Raw genomic sequence first — 22,520 nt, forward strand, 5'->3', positions numbered from 1 at the left:
TTAACCCTCTGTGCTACTTTCTGATGAGCCAAAATCGCCACTAGACAAAACTGAAATATCTCATCAGTAGGGACATCAATCACCACAGTTATGCTGACATTTTTGTTGTCTGACAACTGCTGGACGCACAAGGAAGTTCAAGTGTTTTTAAACCAAAAGTTATTTATTAACACAACACCCCTGTGGTGAATTCATTTTAGTCCCCCCGAGGGCACAGGAGTTAGTTTAGCCATTGGCATGCAGACCTGTTGCCCTTTTTACCTAGTAACCTTTTATCCACTTAGCATGCTCTGTTTTGTTCCATTTATTTCATTATTTCTTTTAGCACTTCTCAGCTGCCTACATTTTATAAGAAATGTTTTGTTTTTGATTATCAGTGTGTTTCTGAGAAGGCATCATTATCAGTGATGTACGTAAGTATTGACATCATGTTCCTTTCTCACTTACGTTTGACAGGAACATAATGCGCACTTGTTTGGAATTGTTTATGTAATTGCCGACACAGGTCTGCCACATTATCAGTTGTTTAGGTACATACCTGCATTATGGATGCTACATAAACCGTATAAATACACCTTACATGTGCAAGTTCATTGGAAGGGTTGCTTCCAGATTCCATCTATGCTGCACGTCACCTTGCTGGAGAACTCAGCCTTTGTGACTCTACAGAGTGTGACCTAGAGACCTCATTCCAAGGTAATGAGGGCTGGGGGTTGCTTCTCATGGACATGGTACTGACAGATTAGGGTTTCTCACACCTAGCTCTCATTAGGGTAGAGATTAGGCATTCTTGGTTAGGAATTGCATATCTTATGTTTATTGCAATATGGTGGGGGTACTCACATTCACAACTCTTTATCTTCACAATTTTGCTTTTATTATTGCTCATTATTCTAATCATTGCAATTCATGCATTTTTCCATAGATTGCAGTCTTTTCATTGGAGATTTTGAAAACTCTCCTGCATTTCCTTCATTGCTTGTGTGTGTCTGAGGCTTATTGCTAATGAGAGAAAAGGGTAACTTCCGTTCCACACCGACTCCCCTGAGAAGTCACATCTAGAGTCTATGCGTAAGGCTGCCAGAATTCCCCTTTCCTCTCTGAGTTTTGGCGAGGTACTTCTTGTGAGCCGGGAGGGTTGGGCCTACAGTTGTCACTTGTTGTAGGAGTGACTCAGTCACCTACAAACAGAAGTTCTGTCACCCCTAAACCAGCAGTCTTGCTAAGGGGCGAGAGTTCAACTATGACAACCCCCACCAAAGTCAGCGCGAGGTCCGGCTGAACCAGTCTCACCTCCCGACAGCCAGCCCTGATGCCAGGCCTACCTTGAGTGATACTTGACCCTTCTTTCTCACAATTGACATTTACGAATTTAAAACTGGCATCCTCAGTGGCAGTGCTGATGACATATCACATCCCATTTAATTTCAACGATGAGTGAAGCCTATGACAGTGGAAATACAACTTACAGCCTTGCAGGGTCATACTGATGCCAAAATGCTTGTTATATAAATAAGCCTGAAATAACTTAGCAACTGACCACTGTGGAGACAACAGTATAATAGAACTGACACTGCTGGCTTCCAGCTATGATTTATCTCTAAACGAATAGGTATTGTTTTCATGTTCTCATGGACTTGTGAAATGTTTGTTAATTCTTGGCTTATGAAAGCAAAGAAGAGATAACCTAAACTTACCACTAACGACTTTTCCTTACCTCATCCTAAGTAGCATACTCTTCTCTAACCCTGACCTCTTCTCTAAACCTAAACCGAACCTTCTCCCTAATCCCTTCATTAATGTATGTGTTTGTTCCACAACTTCTTTATTACTTTTTTGTGTATTTTACTCGTAGTTTTTCACATCTATACTTTTCACTCTACTTTTTTGGTACCCTAAGCATTGACTACAACTAACATCAGTCTGTTTGTCCGGCTTCTATGTTGCTAATTGTGCGATATGCCACATCCAGAGCATCAAATAGACCATTTACATAGAGAAGATATTCTTAATTTCCAAGAGGGAATGTCAACGTTATTAAAGGCCAGAGGTGAATAGAACGTTACTTTTATGGGCGGATTAGAGATAGCATAATAGAAAGTGTAAATTATGGTGTAGGAAGAAGGTGCAGGAGGGAGGATGTTGTACAGGAGAGCACAAACTCGGTAGGTGCACCACAATTAGAGTCTCAGTACATTTTTCTATAATGATGAGAGTTAAACTTGGTCTTTTTGATTCAAATTAATTCATTATATATCACCATTCACATTTTTTTATCCATTCAAAGTGTTCTCATTCAGCCAAATATTAAATGCCACGTGCCTTTTCTGAATACCAGATGTCAACATGTTGGCTGAGATTTCACTTTTGCTTCTTCTGGGCATCCACATAATCATAATCTTGTTCTTAATTGAGATTCATTTGTGACATTGGACAATAGTACTTTTGGTATACTGGAGAAGACGAATGGAAAGGAATAACTGTAAGTGAACCGAGTAAAATAGAAGCGTGAACAATCACGTGTTCCACACGAGCGAAGCATAATTTAAGCAAGTTTTTGAAAATTCATTAGGTTAAGCGTTTATCATATTATGCATAAAATGATATGTTACATATGCAGCCGGTTAGTGCCATCTCATTTTTGTAACCTAGTGCATCAGAAGGAAGGAAACATTTAATAGCATCTTATAATATATGGCATAGGCCGAAAATGGCGATCTCATTGTGACTTCAAATTACAATCGCAGGTACTATATACGAATAGTTAATTTTATGGCCTTTTTGACTAGTATCCTTATGATCCCAAACTTTATGCTATATAGACCTACCCAAACAAGAGGAGATTAACCGTGTAGTTGTAGTAGGGCGTTGATCGCTAACCTGAACCTTCTCATTATCACTACTAAGTCATGACTGCATTGCATGCAAATAGATAATAAAACAAATATGGATCTTGTCCATTTTCCCTTGAGGTCAGGGACCAACCACACAATGTAAGAAACTAAGGGGCATATTTATACTTGGTTTGCGCTGAATTAGCGTCATTTTTTTAAGCTAATTTAGCGCAAGCCTAACTTCATATTTATACTTTGGCGCTAGACACATCTAGCGCCAAAGTAATGGAGTTAAAGTCATTTTTTGGGACGTGGAAACCTACCTTGCGTCTATGAGATGCGGGGTAAGCGTTCCCAGACAAAAAAGGACGATATGGCCTTAGCGCAATATTTATCCCCCGTGCTAAAATCAAGCACGGGGGGATGGAGACCTTAAATAATGGCACTAAGCTTGCTTGGTGCCATTATTTAACGCCTAGGTATGGGCAGGTGTTAGGGGACCTGTGGGCATGTTTCCATGGCCAGAGACCATGGAAAGAGCCCACAGGTGTTCTTCCATGGCCCCAGGGACACATCCATCCACCCCCAACCACACCAGAGGGACACCGCACAATGGGGGATCCATCCCAGGTAGGTCCGGGTAAGTATATATATTTTTTTATTTTTTTCGCTCCCGGGGGCCCTAATCCGTGGCCCTCTGCATGGCACTGGCCCCAGTGGCCATGCCCAGGGGACATTTGTCCCCTGGGCATGGCCATTGGGGTGGTGGGCATGACTCCTGTCACTACTAAGACAGGAGCCAAGTCCATGGGAGTTGTGTGCCAGTAAATGGCATTACTCTGCTTAGAGACATTTTTTTGCCTCTAAACAGTGTAGCATCATAATTCCGTGCACAGCCACTGGATTCCCCTACGCCTCCTCCACCCAGTTAGCATCATTTACAATGATGCCAACCGGACATTACCGCCGGCTAGTGCCATTCCATAAATATGGCACCCGGCCGGCATCCAGGAATGGTGCTAGCCGGCACTATACCTTTACATGCAAAACCACACTAACGCACAGGGCCTGATTCACAAAGAGCCTCCACACTCTTGGCAGAGGCTCCACAGTTGTGTCAGGATCTCCCCAAGGCAGTTTCTCATTGCAGATATCCTGCCACAAGTGCAGATATCCCTCCATAAAAGTGGAACATCCACAACAAGTGTGCAGTTTACCAAAATGTGTTGCACAAGTAGCATGATAACTTTCTATGAGTCATGTCGAACATACACTTTTATAGCGGAAGTGCTTGAGTATATCCTAACAATAACAAGGATGGCTGCCACCATGTGTGGTTGGTGTCCTTGTGAAAACTTTACGGTTTGGTCATCGGTTGATAAACTAAGGTTTGTTAGATTGCAAACCGAGTTTGCCGATCCCATTTTGGTTTTGAGTGTATGTGGAAATTAATGATTTGCATCCATATACCCATGGACAGTTAAGGCCAGATTTAGTAAGAAGTCACACACAGTGGTAAGAAAACTTGCTGTACTCCATTGCCTGAAAGGAAAAGAGCAGGGATGCCCCATATCTACTAAGATATAACTCATTCCTGCTTCCTCCCTGTGCTGGTGCACTGAGTGCTGCCTAGCCCCAATGCAGGCACCCTTGCACCATGGTGCAAGGGTGCCTGGGTTAATGGCAGGATTGATTTTGTGCAGGAAGGGACACACTTCTACAAAAAAATGCAATCCTCAGAGGCATTTTCCTCTTTTTTCAAATGCTGCATTAGCAGTGTCTCTTTGTACACTCTGATTCGTGTAAGCAGGGGCGGGGGGGCTTCAGATTTTCCACAATCAGGCTGGGATATAATGTTTAAATACATTATACAACAAGCACAGTGCAAGGGAGGGGCGTAAGGGGATGTGGAAAGGGAGAGAAATGCAAACAAATCAGGAATAGCAGCATTGCAGAACTGCCACCACAAAGTGACTACTAAGTGGAGCTATAAACATTATTGAAGATACGCTCATGAGATCTAGTGATGGCTGGATGGAAGTGTGGTCGTGATGTTAGAAACTGATGCCCTTGGGTTGAGTTGTAGTAGTGCAGAGGCAGCCAGGCTAGACCATGGTGCAGCTTGTAACACCCCGTGTGCTCCCCCACCCTCCCATGCTGCTCACCCCTGCAATACTCGGCTCAGCACCAAGAGCCCCAGCCTTAACCTCCTGTAGCCATGCAATATTCTCAGAAGCTGCTATTGCTATTGCGTCAATTCTTCTGAAGTCAATTATTCCATCAAAATTATGCTGATGATCCCAGGAGCCAAAAACTCATTGCCTCTTCTGGTCACAATAAGGTCTAGCAAATCCAGGGGAGATCCTCTACCAGCCTAGTGCAAAATGAAGGGTCAAAAGGCCTCTCACCCAGATCCCTAAATGGTGAAATCCAAGCAAAGTTCTCCATTTTTTTATGGTTTACTTTTTAGTTTTACCTCATATTCCAACCTCACTCAACATGTTTGCCTTATGGCCCAGACTTAAAGAAAAGTCTGCAAAATTCTCCTTCAGGTAAGGCAAAAGGGGAAGCTTTATACTGAGGAGTTTAACAATGTGCTGCCAACACTACAGTTGCCACAAACTCCTTTAACTGTACCACAATGCGAGGGCTCAGCTGTTGACCTGAGAGCACAGCAAAGCAATTTATTGGACAAGCATACTATGCTTAATTTAATCAGTACGATCCCTAACCCTTTCTCCGAGCTGTAATCAAAATCAGTCTTATCAGTTTTCTGTCTTACCAACACAAAAAGAGACTAGTCAGCACAATATCTCCTACAACTGTGTTCATATGTGTTAACGTCATCAAATGCCAAAATAAATAACATTAAAAAAAAATCACTGATCACAGCTGATGATATTGCTCTTTCGCAACAACTAGCATTACTTTTTGTGAAAGGAATCTCATCAAAAATCTCTTGCTCTACCATATCGGGTGAGACAGCAGAGAACAATGGATTGGGACGGGGTAATGTGCACACTCATCCATTCACTAACATCAGCATCAATAACCCAAATATACAAAAAGGAATGTTGATTGCTGACTTTTAAGCTGCTTCACCAGTTTATGACTGTATCACTAGCTCCCCTCTAGACATCAGGGCTTGGTTGCAATTAATCAACACACCTAGATATCACAGCCCAAGCCCTGGAAAATTAGTCCAACAACTTTGACATTCAAATTTCCCTTTTAGAGATGCTAGCCCAATATACACCAACCATTGATTCTCGCTTTGAAAGCCTTAACACCACCATTAGCAGATTGCTTGTAAATGCTCATAAACCATCCACTTCATCTGTTCCTAACTCAAAAGATTGTGTTTGTACAATTCTTATGGATACGCTGCTTGCCCTACCTTGCATAGTGGGTGATTTAGTTCAAGAAGTTAAAATGGTTGGCGAAGCACAATCCTTAGACCTCATTTCCCAAATCACTTAGCCTTGCAGAGCCCCTCTATGCACCATCAAACGGCCACCACCCTTGACAGCTCAATCGGAGTCCCTCAAAAAAGTGTTAGGACCAAAAAATGCTTTGGAACCTTGCATGGAATCACATCTCATTTCTTGCAATCTTAAACTTTTAGCTAAAAACAAAACAATAATAACAAAGGCACTCACCCCCAAGCCTTCTAAGATTGCAGCAAACTCATGAACAAATTGTGGCCACTTCAACTACTCGACCATCGAGACGCAGGAGAAAAGGGCTTAGAAAACTGATAAAAAAACAGGACAAGTCCTTGAGAGGCAGGCCACCACAATTGAATTTGTTTTCCAAACCGTACAAAAATGTCTCCAGCATTGCTGGATGCAGCACACAACTTGGATAATCTAGAAATGGATTGTTGTGAACCACTGCAAGATCTAAGTGCACTCTGTTTTTTCACAAAGCATCATTAGGTCACAAGACCCTACACATTTAGGCTCTGAAAAACCACAAAAAAAAACAAGAAACTCACGCTTTCAGCTACAATGGGTGCACTATGAGTATTTATTACACAAATTAGACACTAAGCACTCCCCATCAAATGTTGTGGCAACAGCGATTCATTAGACATTATGCTCCTCACTAGTACCAAGTTGACACTGTGATACTAGTAGCCTAGGTCAAGAAAATCTAAAAGAACCAAAACTCATTTACAACAAATCACTACACATCAAATATTTTTCCCTCACGAGGGCAACAATGTAATGACACAAGTCAAGTTGCGATAACCCAAAAGAACATAAAATTACCTCGATAGCCATCCTGGATGTGTAACAAGAATGTAATCACTCTATGCCACGCAATGCACTAGCAGTAAATCCTCATTCATCTAGGTTTCCATTACCATAAAGGAAACATTCCAATGAGGAAAATTCCTCTGATCAACACCAGATCCATAGATCTCCCGACCCCACACTTACGCTACAATTAGGCACAGGGAAAATGAATGCACAAGCGCACGGAATATCAGAGACCTTTGCCCTTTCTGTCATGGACACAGTTCATAGTTCCATAACCCAGGATGTTTAATCTCTAACGACAATCTGACACCCTGTGTACATATCACAAGGTAATAGAGATATATTAAATCATGGCAATATAGCTAAACGTTTGGTCTGACACCCAAAACTTTGTTACCTAAATAACAATAGCATGATTTCTATACAATTTTTTCCTTCAAACATATTAGCCCATCAGGAAGCAAAGCAACTGTGGCGACATGGTGAACCCAATCGGTGGTTAACACAATCTGTGAAAATCAGAGAATCTTAGAAGAATGGGGAAAATTGATAACTCTCCCAACAAACCCCCGATACCCAACAGCATTCTTAAAGAAGAAATATGATCCAGATTTTGGCTAGGCAGCACCTAACCTGGACAAAACCTACAAGACTGTAGGCACCGACAATACTCATAGTCCCCCATCGCTTGAAAAAAATTATATTGGCCCTCTTCAAACATTAGCCTCTACCAAAGTTCAATCAGTATTTCCACCCACAAACAGATGGACAGATGCTGTAAGTTCACCATTTCCATTACAATAAAGTGGCAAGAGGATTGGGGGTGGCATGCCACTGCCCGTGCCTTGCCCCTTTCGAATTGACTTTAGTCTAAAGATCATTCTAGTCTAAAGGTAAATTCTGAGAACACAGATGCAATTACTTCTCTCATCTCCTGGAATGTGGCAGGTTTACAAAAACTTCAGTATCATACAGATGCCATAGCCTTTTTACCATCACACAATATTGTATGTATTCAAGAATCCTGGGAATACACAGAAACTATACTTAGAGGCTATTATGAGTTATTCTCTACTGCAGTTAGATTTCTCACCAAAGGGCATGCAGTGGGTGGTCTTTCCATCTACTTAACAACCTGGTGGGACTTTGCTGTCGCTGGGTATTCGTCTAGTCAAGACTTCTTATGTGTTGCGATCAAAAACTAGAATCACAACTTGATGAAGGGAAAATTATTCTTGCTAAATGTGTACATCCACCCCGAATTTTCGGGCAAAAATCATAAGGTAAATGAGCTAGTGCAGCTCATTTCATTAAGCACAACCATCCCAGTGCTCATCTCCTCTTGACCAGAGACTTTAATTTAGACCTGCTCCACAATCCCTTCCGTACTATGGCAGAAAAAACAGCAGACTCTCAGTGGCTGATTCCATCGCAGGCAATAATGCCGCATAGAGCAGGCTCCACTGGCTGCACTCTCTTAGCTGCCTTAGGGGGTATGTCCTTGCAAGTTCTGAACTGGCATTTCTTGGAAGATCAACCATCCCACCCTACACATTTCTCACTGAAAAGGCTTGCTGTCTTAGATTATACATTTTGCTCAATCTTGCTGTTTAGTGCCATTAATTCATTTTCCATCACTCCATAGTGCGAAAGTGACTGTATGGCCTAGAGGCTGCTCTAAAAAACCTCCATTAAAGCACATACCAATTTAAAATCTATTGGACTGAGAAAAGCTAACAACAACTGGAAACAGATCAAATGGAGCTCGGAAGTTTCCATAAAATATACCATCGGGAAAGCTACACTACTTTCAGAGGAGCCTTTCATTCCATATAATCAACAACTGAGAGCTTTTTGTGGCAAAGTCTACTTCTTCATTTGGGCCGTAGCTCACCCCCAATCTCATCAATAAGATCACCCAGGTTTTGCCTTCCTCTACTTCTTGTGCTGCCTACCGCCCAAATAACCTCATCAATGAGGAAGTCAAGATTTTTGCTACACTATTAGCCACTCGCCTTGAACGAGTTCTCCAGACCTTGATACACCCGGACCAATTTTGTTTATGCCGACCCGGGAGACAAGTCACTGCATTTGGTGCTTCCATGTGGCTCTGGCCCATCGTCATCTCCTGCCTCCTGGCTTAGCCCTGCTTTTCATAGACTTTGAGAAGGTGTTTCATACGTGGACTGGGAATCTCTACAGTTAGTGTTGCGGCGGGCAGGGGTTGGTCCCTGTTTTTGTGGCCTGGTCCAGCCCTTTACTGTAACGTCTCGGCACGAGTCCAGATAAACAGTACAGATCAACTGTACCCTCTCACATGCCTTCCCTTTAAAGTGGTGTACTCGACAGGGCTGCCCCGCCACCCATCCTTTTTGCTTTAGCAATCGAACCGCTAGTACACCTAATCCACCACAACGCTCAACTGTGCGGCTGGAGGTGGAGAAAGGAAAGCGAAGACCGCATAGTTTTATATGCAGAGGACGTCCTTCTTTACTTGGTGGAACCCACAAATAGTGGTCCTCAATGTCTCCACATCCTTTGAGGCTTTGAAGAGACCTCCAGGCTCTGTATGAACCCCCCCAAATCAGTATTAGTAACACTAGCCCCATCTCAGGACTGCTTTGATTGGTAAGACATCATCCCCATCCACCTTCTCAGCTTTAAATATCTAGGTATTTGGGTGGTGCTTCACCCTGAGCTTACTTGGTCCCTAAACCTCTCAACCTTGACACCAAAGGCTAATACCAACCTCACTCTAAGGCATTCCCTTCCTTTGAACGGTGTGGGCAGCATTGCTGGAAGACTCCCAGATGACCTTCCCCAAAATACTTGCCATGTCATATTGGTCCCTGAATCCTCGAAACACTGTTTCAATGACCAAAACAGTTCTTTTGGCTTGGAGAGCCACCCTGCATCACACTCGATGGGCCAATACACTCATGCAACAAACATCTCTTTGGCACAGCACCTGGCTGCAGGAAGTGACAACACTGCAGGGCTTTGAGAAATGGGATCTTATTGGTCTCTCCCACTTGGGTGATGTTTAGTCAGGGACACACATGCGATCCTTCCAGGAGCGCCAAACCACCTACGTGATCGTGAACACGCAATTTTACAAATACCTCCAACTGAGACATGCCCTTCAATCACATACTTCCTGCACAGACCCTATCCCTGAGTTTAGTCCGCTTGAGGTCAAACTTCTCATGGGTGTGCTAGGAAAGGGAGGTATATCTCAAATTTACAGAACACTGAGTATCAAAGCCCCTGGCACCTTGGACCATCTTAGAACCATCTAGGAGCAATAGTTGGGCCATCTTGAGAATGACAATTGGAGGGATGCATTGATGGCACTTAGGACTAACACCATCTCCTCCTGATTGTGCATGATACAAATATACCATCTCCATGGCACCTATCTCTCTTTGACTAGATGGCACCATTCAGGACTCCTCCATGACCCCGCCTGCCCCTATTGTGGTGATACTCCAGCCGATTTCTACCACATGATCTGGCTGTGTGCTCAAATTCAAAGGTTCTGGTCCGCTGTGGTGGGTGAACTCACTGAGGTGTTGGGGTAGAGGTCCCACTATCCCCTCTGGTGATTCTCCTGGGGGTCCTAGATAATTCTGGGGGTACGAGGGCTGATCAAACTTTTCTGGGTACTGCACTGATGGTTGCAAAATGCGACATTGCAACATGCTGGAAAGCTTCCACTCCTCCCACCCTCTCCCAATAGTGCAGAGGGGTGGATTGGTGTGTACAGCAAGATAGATTGCTTAAAGAGGCCCAGGGTAGTCCCCGCAAACACAATCAAGTATGGGGGAAATGGCTTGGATAAATACCTTTTGTCTCTGTTACAGCCAAAGAAACCACTGTATTATTATACCAAGCTGTTTGAAAATCTGTGGTGTGCTCAATCAATCATGCTGTACAGTTTCTTTGAAGAGTTGCCTTGCTGTACTGTTGACTTATTGAATGAAAACTTGATACATTTTGTTTACCAAAAAAAAGAATGATCTCCCAGGTTCACCCCTAAGGACCCTTGGTTCACAAAAGACCACAGGACCAAGAAAGGAATTCTTAACAAGATCAGATCACTTAAAACAGGGTCAAATATATCCCTGATTGGGATATAAACACCCTACGTAGCCTGTATAAAAACAAATCTACCAAGCAATACAAAATTATGAGGAAACACTTACGATTGAACTCTTTCTGGCTTGTGGTAACAAAAATGCAAAGGAGTTTTGGATTATCGTCACCCACCTATGTAGTGGTTTGGAAACAGTCCATGTAGAAAGGAACAATGTTACCCCTGAAGATTGGGTTACACATATTGATTCATTGTACAGTGCCTCAACAAAATGTAAATTCACAACTCATCCACACCAGGAATATTCTGTACACACAAGATCTGAGGAGGGAAAAGTGCAAATCCTTCAGTGTGCTTTTATCTTCATGCCTACAAGAATTGCAAAACTGACTCACTAAAGAAGAGCCAAAGGATATCCGGGCACCAACAGCATCCATGAATCATTTTATAAACAGGACACTGAGTTTTGGTCCACGTCTTTAGAAAACTCTTTAAAACATGTATGCTGACTGAATCCATCCCTCTATCTTGGCAAGGCTCTATTCCCCATGTCATCTATAAGAAGGGCCCAGTGGTGGCCCCGACAGCTATTGACTTTTTGTCCTTTTGGATGATGGGGCTAAATATTTTGCCTCACTCCTTTTGGAAGATCTAAAACTATGAGCAACTTAAAGGAATATGATATCTTTCAAGGCACTTCTGATAACTAAGTGGCCATTATGATGCTTATTCAAAAAAATAAGGTAAACCAAGCTTCTCTATTTCTATTGATAACAGCAACAAATTTGATCATGGTAATCGCCAGTTGCTCTGGGCCAAACTCAAAGCCTGGCAAATTCCAGATGCCTTTCTTCGAGGCATTCAAGTACTTTATTCTGTTATGTGGGCCAGAGTAAAACTTTGAAATACAACTGCAATTTTCAGCAAGATAAAAACAAACAAGACGTCAAACAAAGGTGCATTTTAGCCCCTGGCCCTCCTAATTTGTTTATAGGTGACCTGGTACCAGCACTGTAATGGGTTGTCTGCCAGGTGCCAAAATTGGCAAAACAACACTCCTTTATGCAACAATGTCCTTTAAAGGCCAAACAACAATGGGGCTGCAAAGATTGAATAACACATTACATAATCACAGCAATTCCAATTGAATGACAATAAACTTCGAAAAACATAATATTAGGTATAAAAAAAATCAAACTGACATCTGGTTTGTGAAAAACTGTCGTTTGGTTAAATCAAACAAATATAAATACTGCAGATGCTGGCTGGATGATAAAGGCACCCACCGAATACATCTTAATGCATTAAAGCCAAAATCTGCCTGGTTACAATTTGCTTTCCAAACTATGCTTAGGACCACGCAACAGCCCACTCTGGAATCACTGCTGAAGATAATTAATGTCAAACTTATTCTGAAGTTGGATTTTGTGAACAATGCTTAGAGCACAATTTTCAGGGCCTTGTTAAAGATTACACATAAAAATTCACCAGACAGGATTAAGTTGGAATTTAAGCTGAATGACCAATATCTTGAACAGAAAGCCAGTTTCTTGAAGTACATGAACTCAGCACGAGCTGCTAAAAAAGGCTCTCTAAAGAATCTAATCTAGTTGGAAGTAGCATCTGTAAACAGCTTGTAATTCTAAAATCCCCGGTCAAATACCCTCACAGAAACATTGGAGTTAAAAGGCTATTCTGTGGAATTTATACCTGCCTCATCAACAGATCAAAGCAGCTTTAAACAAAGAGGTTCTCATATCTTTCTTCATATCTGATGGCCTGAACCTCATGAGAACAAGGCACGTTGGTCTTGTCATCAACAGGTATGCTCAAAGAGGGATCCAATAATACATCATTGTACCATTGTCTGTGTAGTACAACATTAAGTTTTGTCAACTACGCATGGGGTGTTTCTCATTGTTAGACCTACCGCCTCTGTGGGTGCCTCAACCTGCCATCAACAAGTGTTGTTCATGTGGCTTTATTCAGGATACATTTTCACATCTTTTTTGCCTCTGACCCGTGTTAACCGATGAACGCAGAAGGTTTCTTCGCTTCTTTCTCATTAACCAAGGGTAATGGTCGATTTAGGCGGTTGTCAAATTCCTCTTGAATGAAGCCCATCTGCAAGCAATACCCAGTCTTATAAAACACCTGAATATAGTGGTTAAAGCATTAAGGAACTCAGTCACATCCTCTACTCCCTCAGATTTCTAGACTTTTTTGTGTGGCCATTGTTTGAAGAATAAAAGTTCATGTATGAGTAAAGTGGTTAGACTGCTAGGAGAAGGTTGTCGTCCTCACCCAAACTTTATTTGAGATCATTAATGGAAAGTTACTATATTCAAGGTGACAACCTCTCCTATCCTGCAGCCAACAGGAATACAATGTTCAGAGATCATTCATTACATGAGCCTTAGCCTTATGTCCCGTGAGCAAGAAAGAACTAAAGTGGTGGAGTCCTGTGGTCCTGTGCCTGCCTCTGATCATCAGCAGTGCAGACATCTTGTTTTTGTGTGTAAATATTACCTGCTGAACAATGGCCCGTGCACAAACAATGTAGGCAGGCTGCTAGGTGCAGGTTGTCACTTTCATAAGGATTTTAATTGAGACTATTATTGGTCGTTCCCTAGTCTTGAAAAACGTCACCTATCCTGCCACTTCAGGAAAAAAAATATTAGAGCCTGTTTATGGTACAACCTTTAGCATATTTCCCTGTGAATTCACCAGCGAAACGCTGTTGGAAAATGTGGCCAAATGTATTCAAATGTGTTACTTAACTTCAGGACATTTGGCTCAATAGTTGTATTATATGAAAATGTTAGATTGGCATTAATTAAGTCACGATATTCATGTCTCGGATCAAATCTAACTGCATCTTACGTAACACACAGTTAAGCTTGACTTATTTTTAGCACCTGGGTAAACGGACGTCACTTACCATTTGGCTTGTACCACAATAAATGTTCTATTCTATTAGAGCACAGTACCCGGTACACTATGGTATTAGCTCAAAATCATGGTATTAGCTCCAATGGTTTATATCCTTTTCTAGTTTGGATATGCTGCAAATATAATCAAATGTACCCAGTTCATTTTAATAACCTGGGCCCAAAGACTCTCTTGGGTAAATAAAATTACACTAACCATCCTTTTGCACCCAATGTAGCACTTTCAGACAGCATGTTACGAATCGTATTTGCTTTTATTAACCATTTCTACAAAATGCCAGGAACGTATAAAGACAATACCATGTTTTAGAGTTATCTGTACACTTTTGTTCTATGTTATGTTGTTGGCACTTTAACGGACGTGAATGTCTAAATAAAGTATTTTCAAATCTAAAATCTAAATCTAGAAGATTGAGTTGCATAGAGGCAGATATTCCCTCATGCTTTCCCATTCCTTAAAATCAGTAACAAATGCCTATTAATAATAATACCGTGTTTGACAATCCACAGTTTTGCATTGCAAGTGAGAATATGAAGAATGAAAAAGAATGACAGAAGATAAGGGTTCTGAAAGTTCTTTAGTTTTTTTTTAAATCTCATATAACATAAAAGTTACCTGTAAAGAATAAACGGTTTGTTTCAACCCCTCATTTGGCAAAAACAACTATCTTTTCACAACTCTTCAAGCAAAATCGATACATTTCAACCCTTCCATCAGTGTAACTTGCTAACCTTCAAACTCCCTCTCTAGGATAATAGGTAACTCTTAACCTGCAAAACACAGATCTTTCAACTCACGCTCAACCCTAGCAAAAGGTATCTTGTATATGCCGTGAAGCAAATGCAATTACTGTCTTTAACTCCATGCTTACCTGCATCACAAGGTATCTTGTGCATGCAACCTATACATAATTTGGTCCCATAGCACATTTTCACAACGGACATAAACCCCTAACAAGAGATCTTAAAGCAAGCAGCATCATTTGCAAGTATCCCTCCATTAGCATCTTTTTTTTCTTTTAATTTGGCCCTCTCCCACATGAACACACAACACCTTAATTTGCGCATGACTTCTTTGCCTCACTCAGGGAGCCTTCAGCCTGAGGACAGACGCCACCAGGGACAGAGGTGGGGAGTTTTTATGAGGCTTAGTAGAGCACTTAAGTACTCCTGGGGTGAGAGCAGTGACCTGCTCAGAATGGAAGAAGCAACTTGGTGCTCAAGAGAGAAGTGATGGTCTAGATTTTATTATGAGAACAGGCAAATACAAAGTACCAGAATAGGCAGAACAAGGGAGACTTGAAGGGCTATGCATCTCACTATGGACAACCTGAGCCCTATGTGAGATAGTTAGCTAGCAGAACCTTTCAGCTTAAGTTATGTCACTATACAATCTGGAGGTCTTGGAGCTGTTTTTTATCAGGGAAACAAAACTATTAGTTCCAGAATAGAGAGTACTAAGTCTGAAAGAATTAGGACTCCCTGAATAGTTGCTTCTCGGCTGACCCCTCTAGAGAGTGTTATCCCTTCCTGAATGATCTATCACCCAGCGACAAAGTTGAGACACAGGGTGGTTGGGAATCACATCACACTCGCTATTCTGTTTTGACTGTAACATAACAGTCAAAGACTAGCAACCAAAGTTTCAGGTGCTTGAGAAGAAAGGAAGAACTACCTTTACTTCCATAACTGGACGGTCAACTTAGTAAATCATCAACTACAAGCACACTGGAATAAATCCACATTGAGTTCACCATAAGCGACCATCGATTTATTTCATTCTTAAAACAAATCATCCATGCCCATACAATGTAAATACGTGTTTCGTCAATGCTACATGAGTTGTAGCTGACTTCTTCAGCGCTATACCAAACTCAAAAACCATACATCAGTTGTTGGAGGAGTCTATTAGTTCAAAAAAAGTCCCATCACCAAAGATGTAGTCTAGACATTTGTGCGCAAACAAGTAAGCATGCCAATAGATTATATCGGAATAGAAGGAAGATCTCATTGTTCTCTCTGAAAATGTGTTAGGAAAGACCCACATTGCCAAGTAACAAATCCTGCTCCAACACCAATAGTGTGTTATTACCCAACAGTCAAATCTACGAAAAACTCTCAGCGTACCTAGTCGTCTCGTATTGTAGACCTTCCATGTCTCCGTGGGTCAATAACGACAGCCTCCTACAATCCAGACATACAGTGCCCCTTTATTATATTATAATCATACAATCAATCGTAGGTTTATCTATAATACGACAAAACCATGGTCATGTCTTACCTTATATCGTAATGTCACTGGTAAAGTAGAAGTATGTAGCAAGTCAAGCTAAAGTGGTTCCTGTGCAGATCAATAAAATCAAATGACTCTATTAGTGCCTAGGTACTTAAGTTATATCACTCAGTGCTGTAATTCAAAACCTATGAAAGCCACATATTGTAAGGACGCCAAATACCACTTTTATCAGGTCACCTGCAATATTAATCCGAGATTCAATCACAAGTCTCACAATTCCCCAACTGCATGTCCCACACCATTTTATGTCACTCAAAATGTATTAAGCGCCTGCTACTATTTACTCTTAGTACCTACTCAATACAGTGCAACGCGTCTACTACCCCCTTTCGCCGCATTCTAACCAAGCAAATGTAATCTTGAATAAGCCAATAAATTACATGATTCCCAATTAGCGCTGCACTCCCGTACCTAGTCACCATTGATAAAAAGCACACACATCACACTTGCATGTTGAGTTACACATCATCTTTATGAGATAATCACCCATCCAAACCTTATCGTATTTACCCCAATAGCTAGAAATCGGGTAATCCATTTACCTGTTCCATACCATCGATCTTTACTAGTTAGCACAGAGTAATGTTTGTAAGGGGTGGAAAGCAGCCCAAGAGTCGAGCTTACTTGGGAGAGTACTCCCATCGGTTTGTGGCAACAGTATCCTGGCAACCAGCGTGAAACGTGGTTGCCATCTTAAAGATAACTTAAATTCAGGACATGTTAATGCCTCAGATGCAATTGTTCCATAAACATGGACAACATAGGAATGGGACTACGGGCTCACCGAAATCCGCTGCCATCTTGTAATGAACGCTAGTCTGTGACATTAATATCTTCCGAGCTGATTCAATGCATAGAATAACCGTTCTGTCAATGATTGACACACCACATATGCTAAATATTACTAGTGTAACTTGTAAATGAGAGTTACATTCTGAATCCAAATAATCAGACCTACAATTTACACCTCCACAAGGTTCACAAAATCAACACACACTTCTGGTGATGAACAACATTCAGTATAGCTACACCTGTGCTCCACTGAGAGAAAAGTCAGTGTGCAGAGAAATTGAACTAACGGGCAATGACAAAGTAGGAGGTAGAGGGTGATGTTAGTAAGCAACGCGAAGATCCAAGAGACTGTATATAATGTGTAGGTGCTTGCTATTGTCTCTCATAAACCACGTGTTATCAATCAGTGTAATTTGCATAGGAAAAGTGTTAGTAGGGAAAGCCCAATCATGGTTGTATAGCACCAAAAGTATAGATATCTAATACACATCAGCTTTGTCATAATCAGTCCAAATGGCACGAAGATATGTACATTAGATGGTCTCTACAAATAATCTTGGTGCAATAAATCATTAGAGTCTCCTAATATCAGCGACTAGGACATACTTCACCTTATCCACAATATGCACTACTGTATCCTCATGAACCATGCGTTTATTACATCAATGTTCATATCAGGTGTGCCAGAATACATGTAAGACCTATGACTGCACAGCCCCTAAAATGAATTGTTCCTGATGGTTTCCCTTTCCCACACAATGTAGACTATGTTTCAGTCAACCAAAAAGTACTGTAATTCATGGTAAACATTCAGACCCTCCTCCACCGCTTTGAGTTTCATGATCAATAATGCTTCATGTTGATGAAGTCTTAGCTCCCAATTTCCACCCCTATTGTATTGCTGAATAGTGTCAATACCACAGTAAAAGAATCCCTTATGCGACCGAGTCTTCTGCATGTGCGAGCATGTAAGGCAAAAGGATATCTCTCATCTTCCTGTCTAACTGCTCTGAAGTGTTCACCAATTCTCTCTTATACTGTTCTAATGGTACTGTTGACATATATTTTGTCACATCTACAGATCAGAACATACAGTACATATTGTGATGTGCAACTTATGATTCCTCTTAGATACTAAACAGGGCCGTTATTATAGTTGAACACAGTGAGTTGCCTGGCAATCCTACACAAGGAGCATCTGCCACACTTAAAGAAACCCTTGCCCTTTGATTGCACCCAGTTGCCCGGTCGTGCAACCCTTGGGTAACTCGGGCTAATGAGGTTGCTAGTAGTCTTGCCCTTATGGAAAGTAATATTGGGGTGTCTGGTGATGTGAGGTTCAATCTTGTCCTGCTCCTGAAACAGGTGGCAGTGTTTATTGAGTATTTTGCTGACATCCCTGGTATTTCCGCCATATGTGGATATGAGTCTAATCTTATCTGGAAACCTATATTTCAGTCTTTCCTCCTTTTTGAGTAAAAGGACCCTGTTAAATGCTCCTTTGATGGTACTTCTAGGACTCCCTGAACAGCTCACCTGTGATATGAGGCCACTTGAGAATTCTGTCTGCCAAGATGAGCCTCAAATCGTCCTGCAACTTGTAAAATTAAAGGAAAATGTATTAAACAAATGGGTAAATCGACACTAGGCTTTGTATCAGCTCCAAAGTGAGAGGCATAGTGAAATCACTAAAACTGCCCTTAAGACAGGACATTTGTTATAAAAAGTGTTTTATTTATATATTCCCCATCGAAAAATCTGTATTGTCTGTTTGCGCATGGTTCCAAACTCAAAGGTGTTTGGATGGGTTTTGATGTGAATAGGGATACTGCTGCTTCCTCTTGGCTGACTCTTCTACAGACACTGCTATTCTTTCCCAAATGATCGCACATACCAACAATCCCTACTATTCCAGCCAAACAAGCCAAGTATCCTCAGGAACCCCAGAGGCACTAGTCTTCTAGCAAAGCTGGATGACCCTCCTAGTAATTGTTCACATCAGCTGACTTTAATGTCATCACCCTCCCAACAGTGATTCATCCCTTGACTTCAGTGACATTAAACTCCATTAGGCAATCCTAGACATCTCAGCAATGGTTGTCTTTCAGAACACAATGGTTTACTCACACTGATGAAAAACTGCCCCTTATTCTTGATGCAGGGAAGGCATTCAACTTAGTCTGAAGGCTTTACCTTTTCCAAACTATGACCCGATTTGGAATTGGCCTGCATTTTGTCAGGATAGTCTGCTGGCTCTATAATGCTCTACAGCTTTGATAAACTGCAATGGCCTCCTCCCAGACCTGACTGTCATCACATGGGGTACTAGGCAGGGGTGTCTGCTATCACCTAGTTTCTTCCACCTTGCCTTAAAACCACTGGCCATAGCCATCAGAACATCAACCCAAATTGCCGGGTGGTCATCTTGGCAGGGGAACTGAAGTTACTGATCTACGCAGACTGACTAAGGAAACTGGAGGCCTCAATCCAAGCTCTTATGGATCTAGCCAATTCATTTGTCCACTTCTCTGGGTGCAAAATTAATTGGAGTAAAATGGAGGCCATGCCACTGATATCCAAGACTTCCAGGTGCTCTCTACATCATCAACCGGCTACATGGATACAGAGTGGATTGAAATACTTGGACATCCTTGTGAGCTCTGTCTATAATGCCATGATTAAAGACAACATCCTCCATCAACTAGGGACCTGGAAAGTAGAATTTTCCAGGTGGTTGATCCTTCAACTGTTGCTTTAGAGTAGAGTCCAGAATGTCAAAATGGTTACGGCTACCAGATTTAACTACCTGTTTGGCATGCTCCATTTCAATATCCCTTTGAGGCTACTGTTGCAGATAGACAAAGCAGTTCGTACATTTATATGGGGTGAGATTCCTCCAAGGCAGGCATCTAACAAATTCTATGCCTCAACAACATCAGGTTGCCTCTGCCTGCTACACTTCAGAACCTACTGTATGGCACAACACTTGTCACAAATAGCCTACCATTTGAGCCTGCGTAGTGAAACATCTCCCTGGGTCAAAATAGAACTGCAAGTACCTAGTGGTACCCATGGCCTCTTGATTATTTATGCTAGCCCTTGGGCCTCAACTGATCTCCACAACCTGATATTGAAGGAGATGAACACGCTTTGGAAGATGTCTCATGTACTACTTAAAGAGGAATGTTTCCTCCACTCCAAAGTACCTCTCTGTCACAATGACTCAGTCATCATCATCAAGTCAACACTGTTCTGCCCAGATTAGGCACATGTCAGCATCCTGATGATCTGTCATTTGCTGACGGAGGGGATCATCACATCTTTCGCTAAGCTTTCTGTGAAATACCAACTTCTGAGATCTCACTTTTGGAGTTATCTCCAGACTTCACACTGCCTTCAATGCCATTGGTGCACTAGTGCATGGTCCTCCTCCCTTCCTCATTGTATTCATACTTGGTGCAATGGGCTCATTATATGAAACTCATGTCTGGCTTACATGACCTACTTACAGTGAAACTGTTTTCTGAGCCCTTGGAATGTCTTCTTCTTCACCGATGGGAGGACCAACTGCAGGTTCCATAATTCCCTATGCACTGGTCCCAGTTCATGGCCACTCATGAGAAAGGGCTCTGGGAAGCTAGAACAACGACCTGTTACTACTTGTATAGACTTATGTTGGTGCCCAGATCTAATTGCAGACAATGTCATTATGCTGACTGTGACATTCTTCATGTCCTCTGGTCCGGCCCTTCCTTGCCGTGCTTCTGGACTGAGGTCGGCCATATCAATAAAGAGAGCCATGGACAACGATTGCCCCTTAAGGCAGCATAGGGAGTCCAACATGATACTCAGAACCTACCGAAGCTTACCAACCATCAAAAGAGCTGTATGAATCAGTTCTAACAGCGGCTAAACTGTGTACCCTGCTCAGGTGGCCTGCACCCACTGCTCCAACTCTCAAAGACTGCCTTGAGACTGTGGCAGCCACTCATGAAGATTTGATTTACAGATTGAATGATTGAGAACATGTTTTTAATGATATATGAACCTCCGTCCTTCGCTAGGCCATGGACACAGTTCCTGCCCCTGAAGATCTCCTTCATACACATGTGCCCGGTACAGTTACGCCCTGCTCCTGATAAAAAGACTTTTCCATCTCCCACAAGGGGCTTTGAGCTGGCCACCTTCTCCTATGACCCCATCAAGATGCGTTTGTTTCACACTTCTCTTGTCTTATGTCCACCTCCTATAGCCGGCACTTTTCAAGCATGCCTCATTGTCGTTTTTCATTTGTGGACTAGTTTTTAATTGTTTGGGTCTTCTCTTTTAGAAATAGATTTTTGCTATAATTGAAATATTTTGGTTCAGATTGATCTTGCTAGGTAAGACATTTTTGCCTTCTACGCACTCCTACCCAGCAGTTTTTTGATAGGTTTTTCACTGACTGTCTGTGTAATCTACTCTGTAGGTTGCTACCAGTTCCCTGTCCTGATGAAGACCAATGTGATTCTTTGTGAAGGGAGTCAAAAGTTCGACATTTAATGGGTCTACCCATATCTTTAGTCGAAGGACTTACACATTCGAAGGCCCATATCATTGGGTTTGCTATTGATTTATTTGTGCATACTCTGGGTAATGACCTGGTGTACATATTGTATATACTCATTCTTTACACCTTTTTTGTTGTATTATATGGGTCCCTTTATTGCACTTGCACCGAACCGTCACTTGGAGCACATAAGTTTGATTACATTTTGAAGATCAGTTTATTATCCTATATTTGATGATTGAAATACAACTGCATTACCTTCATTTAAGTTGATAATATTTTCTTCCTCCACTTGTTTTTGTATGATAAGACTGACCTATTTACAGCACATTTCTTCAAATAATTCCTGGCAGAATACTTTAATATTTGTACTTTATCACCCTTGTTATAGGGAACACAGGATGCCTCAGTTTTTGAGGTTATTAAGGGTCACATATGTGGGAGGCTGTGTGGATCCAATAAAGCTGGTTACTGTGTCGGATAATAAAGCTAATTACCGGGTGAGGACATTAATGCTAGTCAGTCTAGAGACCATTAATGCATATTTGCTGCTTGGGGCCATTGATGTATTTGCTGCATAGGACCAATGAGGCATTTAATACCAGAGGCAAATGATCAACACTGCACTACACCATTTAAAAAGCAAACTGCCTGGGGGCACTGAAGCATGTCATTGCTTGGCGAACTGATGCCTGTCACCATCACCATGTACAGACATCTTACTCTGCCATTGTGGA

The 22,520-nt window shown here is 41.8% G+C and overlaps 1 protein-coding gene across 2 annotated transcripts in view; it reads right to left on the reverse strand.

Annotated features, from left to right (window-relative positions):
* LOC138259619 (potassium channel subfamily K member 16-like) overlaps window positions 1–22,520 on the reverse strand; it is a 157,397-nt gene that overhangs the window by 25,386 nt on the left and 109,491 nt on the right. The window contains exon 5 of one of the 2 annotated variants that reach the window (XM_069207467.1): window positions 2,329–2,453. The exons of the other annotated variant lie outside the window; for it this stretch is intronic. Coding sequence (XP_069063568.1) covers window positions 2,407–2,453 — 47 coding nt within the window. The 3' untranslated portion in view covers window positions 2,329–2,406. Of the gene's footprint in view, window positions 1–2,328; window positions 2,454–22,520 lie in introns of those variants that run through there. 2 annotated transcript variants of the gene reach the window in all.

Source organism: Pleurodeles waltl, chromosome 9 (genome assembly GCF_031143425.1).
Source record: "Pleurodeles waltl isolate 20211129_DDA chromosome 9, aPleWal1.hap1.20221129, whole genome shotgun sequence".
Lineage (NCBI taxonomy): Eukaryota > Metazoa > Chordata > Amphibia > Caudata > Salamandridae > Pleurodeles > Pleurodeles waltl.